Source organism: Gavialis gangeticus, unplaced genomic scaffold (assembly GCF_001723915.1).
Source record: "Gavialis gangeticus isolate Ggan-Ray unplaced genomic scaffold, GavGan_comp1, whole genome shotgun sequence".
Classification (NCBI taxonomy): Eukaryota; Metazoa; Chordata; order Crocodylia; family Gavialidae; genus Gavialis; species Gavialis gangeticus.
In genome coordinates this window covers 534234-543154 of record NW_017728996.1, presented here as the reverse complement: position 1 = coordinate 543154, position 8921 = coordinate 534234, and the positions used below count along the sequence as shown (strand labels likewise).

The following is an 8921-nucleotide window of genomic DNA, read 5'->3' as shown; positions in this document are numbered from 1 at the left end:
ATCTAGTCCAACCCCCTGCTCAAAGCAGGACCATTCTCAACTAGATCATCCCAGCCAAGGCTTTGCCTAGCCAGGTTCTCAAATAAAAGCCTCAAAGGATGGAGATTACACCACCTCTCTGGGTAACCTGCTCCAGTGCCTTACCCTCCTCATGAGAAAGTTTTTGTTAATATCTAACCTAAACTTCCCTTGCTGCAACTTGAGACCATTGCTTCTTGTTCTGTCATCTGCCATCACTGAGAACAGTCTAGCTCCATCCTCTTTGGAACCCCACTACAGGTAGCTGAAGACTGCTATTAAATCCCTTCTCAGTCTTCTTTTCTCTAGACTAAATAAGCCCAGTTCCCTCAGTCTTTCCTGTAGGGAGCAGCCCGGAGCAAGGCAGGTGTTTCCCCATCCTGCTCCATCTTGGGCCAGGCCAAGAGGCCCCCTGCTCCTTGCCAAGCTTTCACGACTCGCTCTCTCTGGTGCTGCCAGTACCGATACCTCACCTGGGCTTGGCCCCACTGGCACGCAGCGCCGGTGCAGGACCCTCCCGGCCCCTGCCCAGGGTGCAGGTGATGCAGGCCTCACTCTTTCAAGGCCCTGCCCAGCTGTTCTGCAGTGAACTGGCTCCTCCTGGGTGCGACTGGGAGGCAGCCTGTGCTCAGCAGTGGGGTGTAGCGCTGCACATGCCCACGCTGCTGTCATTGCCAGGAGAAGTGCAGGGCTGTGTGCAAGGGTGTCTCATGAGCCAGGCCAAGTATCCAAGTGCGTCAGGCTGCACGTAGCAATGGCACAGCCAGAATCTCCCCAGGGATGCGGCAGCTTGTGCAGCCACCCCTGCAGTGCTCGCAGCAGGACACTACTGGTTGCAGCTGCCCGTGAGATCCAGCAGACTTCTCCAGGAAGCTCCTTCAGTGTGAGCAGGGCAGCCCTTCTTCCTCCCTCCACCTGGTGCCTGTGGGGCTGATCCTCCACCCCTGCCCACCCAGGCAGCTGGCTGACCACACGTGGGGACCTGCTGAGGCTTCTTGAGGCAGTAATGAGGGCTCCGTTCCTGTCCTGGACTCCTTCCTTGGGGGCTTGTCCTCCAGGAGCAAGGACCTGTTGGTGTCCGGCACTTGCCAGGAGAGGTTGGTGCTTGGGCATTGCATTGGATGCCAGAGCTAGGCATGCTGCTGGTGCCCTTGAGGCCCCCTGGGCAGGAGCAGGGCAGGCTGCTCTCCACACTGGCTTGTCAGGCAAGGCTGCTGTGGGGGTGAGACGCAGGCTCAGCCCATGGGCGCTGCCGGCATTGGCCCCAGAAGTGAGAGATGTCGCACTGAGCGCTCCCTCCACCCCCCCCAGCGCCAGCCACCCATGGGCAGGGGCCCTCTCCCCACACTCTGGTTCGCTCCCAGCCGCCTTCCCCACATCCTCCAGGCCTGGTTCAGAAGCCAGCGCTAAAGGGAGGAGCTGGGGGCAGCCAGGTCTGCCTCCCTCCAGAAGGAGCCTTAGGGGTAGGAAGGGAGCACAAGGCCCCTGGGAGGCTCTGGGAGCTGGCATTGCTGAAGAGCCTGGGCCTGCCGCAGGTCTGGGCATGCTGCAGGAGCTCTCGGGGCCTGGGCACAGGTAAGGGGACCTCTGCCTTGTGCACAGCCGGGGCCTGGGCCCCAGCTCAAGGCTGGACTGTTGTCTCCTCTCGCTGCTGCAGGAGTACGGAATCAGCAGGGAGGAGAAGCTGGAGATTGCCATCGGCTTCTGTCTCCCCCTTGTCAAGAAGATCCAGCTGGACCTACAAAGGACCCATGAGGACGAGTCTGTCAACAAGCTGCACCCGCTGTAAGGACCCCGTTGCAGTGGTGTGGGGGTGCAGAGTAGCGCTGCCTGCCGGGGGCAGGGGGCCATGCAGAGGCAGGCAGTGGTAGCGGGCAGGTGCATTCTTGGTGCTCCTGTCAGTGCCAGCAGGCGCAGGGAGCAGGCGCTGGGGGAAGGGAGGCTATCTCTGGCCTGGCGTGGCAGCTCCTGCACCCTATGCTCGCTTTGCTGGTCCGGCACCAGCCCCTCGTGGCTCTGCCACAGATGCCTCTGCTCGGTGGGTCCTGTCAGGCACCAGGAGGTGACGATATGGAGCCTAGGCACAGGGTGACCAGCTGACACGGGTGGGTTTGACTCAGGTATTCCCGAGGGGTGCTGTCGCCTGGCCGCCATGTCCGGACACGCTTGTACTTCACCAGCGAGAGCCACGTCCACTCCCTGCTCAGCATCTTCCGCTATGGTGGGCTCCTGGATGTAAGTGCCCCAACCTGCTTCTCTTCTCACTCGGTGGCCAGTCCCTGCCAGACGCAGCCCCTCTGAGCTCAGTGGGAAGCCCAGGCGAGGTGCTGCTGTGTGAGCAAGGGTGATGGCTGCTGTCTTGAGCAGCTGGTCCTGCTCTTAGGAAACTTGGCTGCAGTCAACGCAGCAATGATCCCATGGAGGAAGTGACCTGGGACTGGGGGGAGAGGGTCTCCAGCAGTTAGGGGGAAGGGATGGGCAGCCAGGCTCTGGAGCCTGCACCTGTCTTGCATCTGTCCTCGGCAGAGACTAGGCCTTGGTGTGCTGCAGCTCCCCGGTGGTCTGGCTAGCTCTGCATGCACCTGCACTCCCCGGGGCAGGATCAGCTCTGCTTTGCAGACGCCTGCTGGTACCTTCTGTCCTGTCTTTGGGCATCGGCTCCCAGGGGCCTGGCGGGTGTCAGCGCTTGCTTAGCAGGGCCTTTTGCCCATCATGGCACAGTGCAGCAGGCCTAGTGCTTCTCCTCAGAGGTGTCAAGTGTCCTGGTCCTCCATTCAATACCTGTTCCCTCATCCTGTGCCACCCGTGCTCCTCGCTGCTCCCCCAGAGGCACAGGCTTGGTGCCTGTGCTCCTCCCTCCACGTGAACCCATGTGCATGGCAGCTCAACATGGAGGGGAGCCCCCTCAGCCCCACCTCACTGGTGTTCGTGTTGCTTGCCCCTTGTGTCTGCATCAGGAGAACAAAGACCAGCAATGGAAGAGAGCCATGGACTACCTGAGTGCCGTCTCAGAGCTCAACTACATGACCCAGATCGTGATCATGCTCTACGAGGACAACAACAAGGTGAGAGCATGGGGGTGAAGCTGCCCTGCTTTGATGCCTGGCTGTTGTCCCCAACTGGATGTTTCCATCATGCTGTGGAGGGGAGCCCCAGGGACACTGGCTCCCATCACACCCAGCAGCAAGGTCCCAGCTGATCTTTGAGGGTGGGGAGGCCATGTCCAGGGCAGACCTGCTTCCGAACATGAATGCCTGGGGCAGCACCTCCTGCTTACTGGGGCAAAGTGGAGCAGAGTCTTCAGACCCACGTGCATTTAATGGATGGGTTGTAGCATGGCTGTGAAAGCACCTACAGCCAGGTGCTGGAGCTGCTACCTGCCCCCCCTGGAAAGGAAGTGTCCCAGAAACACTGGAGACTGGCTGTAAGGTGGCCTGTGGTTACGTCTGTGAGATCTGGAGGCAGAGTAGTCTGGTTTGGCCTTGGAGCCTGGAGTCTTGTTTCAGGGCATGGGGCCTCCTCTGCTGCCCCTTTCTGTCTGCAGCAAGAGGTACACAGAGCCCTTCGGGTTTGCTGTGGCTTGTTAACCTTCCATGGATGTACAGGAAGGGAGCGTGGTCCCCATGTGGGGGCCTGGGGTCTGGGACTGATCTCCTGTGGGTTGAACGACCAGATACCTGCGTGTGTTAAATGTCATATTGTCTTGTGTACACCACACCCCCAGATATAAAACACCCCCTGTGGTTGGAAGACAGCATGAAGAGAAAAATATTTTCCTTTTTGTAGAAACTAAGCAGCAGCAGCTAGGGGGCCAAGCCTGCTCCAAGCCTGTTGCCAGCCCTGTGCACTGGCTGTGGCCCACAGACCAACCCCATGTGCTGGCCTGCATGGTGCACAAGGTGAGGTCCTGAAGTCAGGGGCGTCCCACAGGGCTGGAGCTTTGGCAGCGCAGGAAAGGTGGCAGCATTAACAGCCATGGCTCCTACAGCCATGGCAACTAATGCTGGCAGAAAGTTGAGCTCCCTTGCCACAGTTGCTGGGCTTGTGGGCCTCTGGTTTTCTTGCATGTGACGAATGCCCCCATTTTCACCAGCTAGTTGCGGGGGTGAGGGGGAACAGGTTATATGCAAGAAAATATGGCAGTTAAGAAGCACTGAGCTAAAACCTGGTAGCTGCTGGATGTCAGTGATCAAACCTAGGGGTGTTACATGGAAACAGACTGCTCTCCTGACCCATTGTACATGTGTGTGCACCCTTGGTGTTTTAAAAGAACCAACTTCCCTGGCTGAATAAGATCATGATTAACACTGGTTAAAAGTGATTTGCAGGGAAAAGCTAAAAGCAATGCGGGCGGTGGTTAGGATGTGTGTAAGTATGTGGGTAGATTTCACAGTTTCAGGAGGCGGCTTCCTTGGTTAGATGAGAAGGGAAAGCAGCAACCAAAAAACAAAAAAGAAACGGGGGGGAATTGATGGTGATTGCTATATGTGAGGTCTTGATGCAGAAATTATGGGGGAGATTTGACTCCTGTTGTACAGGTCAGACTTCTGGCCATAACATCTATGACAGAAGTCAACAAAATGCAGATGGTTGTAAAAGGAAGCCAAAGATACTAAACATCTAATCAGGTTAAATGACACTAAGAAGAAATTTAAATATATTTGCCACAAAATAAATCCTAGCAAGAGTAGCATTTGCTGGAAAAGGTGAAGCATTAAACACATTTCTGTTTAGTGTTGGTAGGGGGAGCCGCTGGCGAGAAGCTGAAGCTATACAAATTTAGACAAGAAAACAAGGTGAGAATTTCACCAGTGAGACAGACAGTTTGCTTGGGGCACAGCAGAGCATCTCTTTCTACAGGATCTGCACTAACTTGACCAGGGGTTGCAGGCTGGGAGCATGGCAGCAAAGCTCTCTAGTCTCACCTTGTGCATGACAGATGGCTGGGACTCAGCCCTATTTCATCAACTTTTGGGAGCACATCTGTCAATGTGAAGCAAAGGAAGGGGGGCTGGGGGGCAGTCCTACACCATGTGGCAAGTGTTGAGTTTGTGGAGGGGCAAGGGCCTGTCCCAGTTCTGTGGGGAGGTTCCTCTGGGAGCAGCTCTGCGCCAGCAAGTATAGTCCCACTGGGTCTGCCCCAGGCATGTCTCATTGCTTCTGCCAGCTCTCCAAGGGGGCTTGGGATGCCTGCTGTACTGGCAGGGCAGGAGCAGGTCTTTGGCCTTGCGGGAGCCCATGTAGAAGGGGCCTGATGTGTGTGTGTTTCCAGGACCCATCCTCAGAGGAGCGATTTCACGTGGAGCTGCATTTCAGCCCTGGGGTGAAAGGCTGTGAGGAGGATGGAAATGTCCCTACAGGGTTTGGCTTTCGCCCTGCATCAGCAGAGGTGAGTCTGGCTGCTGGGCTCCAGTCCAAAGACTGGGCTGGGCTGCGTGGTAAGGTTCAGGCTTGAGCCAGCACTGCTCCTGGGAGCTCCAGCACCATCCACGGCACAGGCAGCGTGCCCTTGTGGGGAGCCATGGGCTCCGGGCACATGCCTCCTCGCTGCCTGAGACAGTCTTGTGCTGGCAAGGGCAGGTCCTACCCTCAGGAAAGCACGTTGCTGGGGAGAAGACTGTAGTTCTTCCCTGGCTACTGGAAGGCCGGGTGCAGTTGGTCACACTCCAGTTAGCCTGTGCCCAGTGGCTCTGTGGTGACCCTGTCTCCAGTCCCAGTGAGTGGAGGGGCAGCATTCCTGCTCTGGCTGTGCAGAGGTGTTGGGGCCATGTCCACGTGCGGAGACAGCATCTTGCTGACCCAGCCCTGCCAAGGGTGAAGCCTGGAAGGAGCCCAGCTGGGTGACCCACTGCTTGCTGTGGTCGTGATGCTGCCGGTCTCACTGCAGAACGAAGAGAAGAAGCCGGACCAGGGCAGCATGGAGGATCTCTCCAAGGTGAAGAACATCACTGAGACGGACCGAGTGCAGCTGAGGTCGCCGCTGCCCTCCGAGATGATCAGCGTCCAGCGGAGGTCACCCCTCATCCGGAACCGCAAAACAGGGTCCATGGAGGTAATGGGGGTAGGGGGGCCTGGCAGCTTGGTCTGACTGTCCCAGCAGCCCCATGGGCCTGGACCCCTGATCCCGACAGCTGTCCCGGCATCTGCAGCCGTGCTGCTGGGGGACCAGGTGTGTCTAGGGGGAGCAGACTCCTTGAAGCCACTTCAGGCCATGACCACCCCTCACCTGGAGGCTTGTACCATTTGTGCTGCCTGACAGCCCTGGTCTGCCCAAAGGCTAGGGCACTTAGGACAGTCCATACGCTGTCCCGACCAGTGCAGCTGACGCCCCCTCCTCCTCCAGCTCTGCCTGGGCAGGCACTGTGAGTGCAAGCACTGGAGCCCACCAGACCTGGAGTTGCCTCCCTCTGAAAGTGAACTCGCTCTGTTGCCATCTGTTTTGTTTGCAGTTAGGGCAGAAGTTGTGGGTTTTGCTGGTCTCCAGGGGTGGACATCTGCTTTGTTCATTGTTATATTATTATGTGTGTGGCACCCAGGGCCTGTAAAGTGACAGGCAGGCAAGGGATCCCTGCTGGGGCAGAGCCCCCATGGTGCAGAGAGGGGCTATAGGAATCCTGGGAGGGGAAGGAGCATGCTGTGGTGACTGGAGCAGGATCTGGGGTGCAGGGGTGCCCTGAGGTCTGCTGCTGGTCTCACGATGGGCTTCTGGGCACGTCTGCAGCACAGACAGGCGGGGCATTAGTCTGAGCAGTGGCACAGCTGCAGCGTGGAACTTGCATGGCATGGTGGAGTGTGCTCTGCCCTTACAGGGTCACTTCCCAGGGCAGGCAGCTGATCTACAAGGGACGGGTGCACATTTACCCCTGCTGCCTCTTGAAAACATCCCCCTCCCTGCCCACAGCCACATGGCCACTTCTCTCCCTCGCTGACATGCACAGGCCTGTGAGGTGGACAGCCATGGCGGCAGGGACCCTCCAGAACTGACTGTGCCATTTGTCCCTGCAGGTGCTGTCTGAGTCCTCCTCCAAGTCGGGTGGGTATCGCCTCTTCAGCACCTACTCCAGGCAGGCATCTGAAATGAAGCAAAGCGGCCTAGGTATGCACCTGCCCTTGATGATCTCTCCTCTGCCTCTGTGTCTGTATGTACATCTGTCCGTCCCTCCAGGTGTGCATCTGGCTCCTATGCCACGTATGTCTGTATATGTATTCTGTCCTGTCATGTTGCACACAGGGTGCTCGCTGTCTCCTTGCGGGGAAAGTGCATGGGTGTCCCTGGCAGCAACAGGGCCCAGTGCTTGGCTGCTGTGCTGTTCATTGTTTTGTGCTCAGCAGGAGAAGGGCTTTTGCATGCAGCCCCTGGCATGCTCAGGGCCTGTCGGGTGAATGGGCTTGCAGGGCTCTTCTCCAGGAGCTGTGATGGTGTCCGCTTCCTCCTTAGCCTTTTGCAGGTCTTGAGCTCAGCTCTGGTGACAGCTGGTCTCCCTGGGGCAGAGCTTGGGCTCTCTTGCTAGGCGAGTGGCAGCCCAGAAGGCCTCTAGGCACTGCCGCTGCTCCTGGCCAGTGAGGACCCTGGCTGCTGGGGCAGGCGCAGATGGTCACCGGCTCCTCATGCTGCTGTGTTGAGCTGAGCAGGATGCAGCAGCAGTAGGAGCAGCCGTGGCCCTTTGTCTTCTCCAGCAAGAGCCCGCGGGTGGAGAACAGAGCTCCTCATTCTCTGAACCCCGTGGAAGGAGGGTTCTGTGATCTGTCTGGAGCCTGGGGCGCTGCAGCTTGCTCTTGCCCAGTGGGACCGTGACAGGTCAGGACAAAGCGTCTTGTTGGAAATTGTGAATGATCTGTGAGACTGACTCATGCCACAGAGTGAGGAAGGTGTTCCCTTGGGGCAGTGCAGAAATGCCACGCCAGCCTCTCCTCTCGCTCAGCAGAGCAGGAATACTTATGGTCTCCAGCACGGTCTGGCCTCACTTCAGAGGTGACCTGCAAAGGGAATGCACGTGCACCAGTGCCCTTGGCAGCGTGTCTGTGGTGTCCGATGAACTCCCAGAGGGTTTTGTCCACAAAAAGCAGCCCTGCTCGTGTTTTACATCAGCCAGGAATTAGACTGAATTTCTCAGCTCTGCCTAATCTACAGCCTGCATTGCATTGCATTGCAGCCTCATGGAGAGGGAAGGGAATTCTGGTCCTGCATTGAAATGCTGCTTATGTCTAATCTGATGAGCTGCGGTGTCTCAAGCAGCGGGGGGCTACGTACTGGACCGGGCAGGGCAGAGGCTGGAATTGCTGCCTTGGCACTAGAGGGAGGAGGTGGCTGGGACCCAGGCTGAAGGGCAGATGCAGCTAGCATGGTGAGCATTGATCGCCCCCAGCCTAACAGCAAGACTGTTGTCTGTCGTAACAAAGGGCAGCACATTCGTTCCCAGTGGGCAGAGCCACTCCCCAGAGCAAGGGATCTGCTCCAAGGCATCTGGGAAGCCACCCTCCTCTCTGGGCTTGTGATGGGCTGAATCATTTCCAGGCTCTTCTGGTTCTGCATCACATTTGAGAGGTGGGAGAAAATAACATATAAAGCCAGAGAGAAGCAGGCATTGGGTCTGAGCTGCATCAGCCACGCACTGCGGGAGGCAGAGACAATCCCTCACTCCGAGCCTGGGCACCTGCAGCTGAGTGGGTTGAGGAAGCCCGAGGTGGCCATAAGCTTTCCCTAGGCTGGGTGGGAGCCTTGAGCAGGCGGGAGGGTCCGAGGCTTTCTGGCTGAGCTGGCTTGTTTGTATCAGAATCACTGAGTCGGGAGGGACCTAGGCAGACCATCGAGTCCGACCCCCCCCCGCCATGTGCAGGAATGACACTGGGCGTAGGAGGGGTCATAAGACCCCAGCCAGGTGCCTGTCCAGTCTCCTCTTGAA

General features: G+C 57.9%; 1 protein-coding gene across 1 annotated transcript in view; it reads left to right on the top strand.

The window, feature by feature from the left end:
- Positions 1 to 8921, top strand: part of PPIP5K1 (diphosphoinositol pentakisphosphate kinase 1) — a 54776-nt gene that overhangs the window by 14534 nt on the left and 31321 nt on the right. Inside the window, exons 10-15 of the mRNA XM_019503869.1 lie at positions 1676 to 1803; positions 2139 to 2253; positions 2976 to 3083; positions 5291 to 5407; positions 5906 to 6070; positions 7024 to 7114. Of these exons, the coding sequence (XP_019359414.1) occupies positions 1676 to 1803; positions 2139 to 2253; positions 2976 to 3083; positions 5291 to 5407; positions 5906 to 6070; positions 7024 to 7114 (724 nt within the window). The remainder of the gene's footprint in view (positions 1 to 1675; positions 1804 to 2138; positions 2254 to 2975; positions 3084 to 5290; positions 5408 to 5905; positions 6071 to 7023; positions 7115 to 8921) is intronic.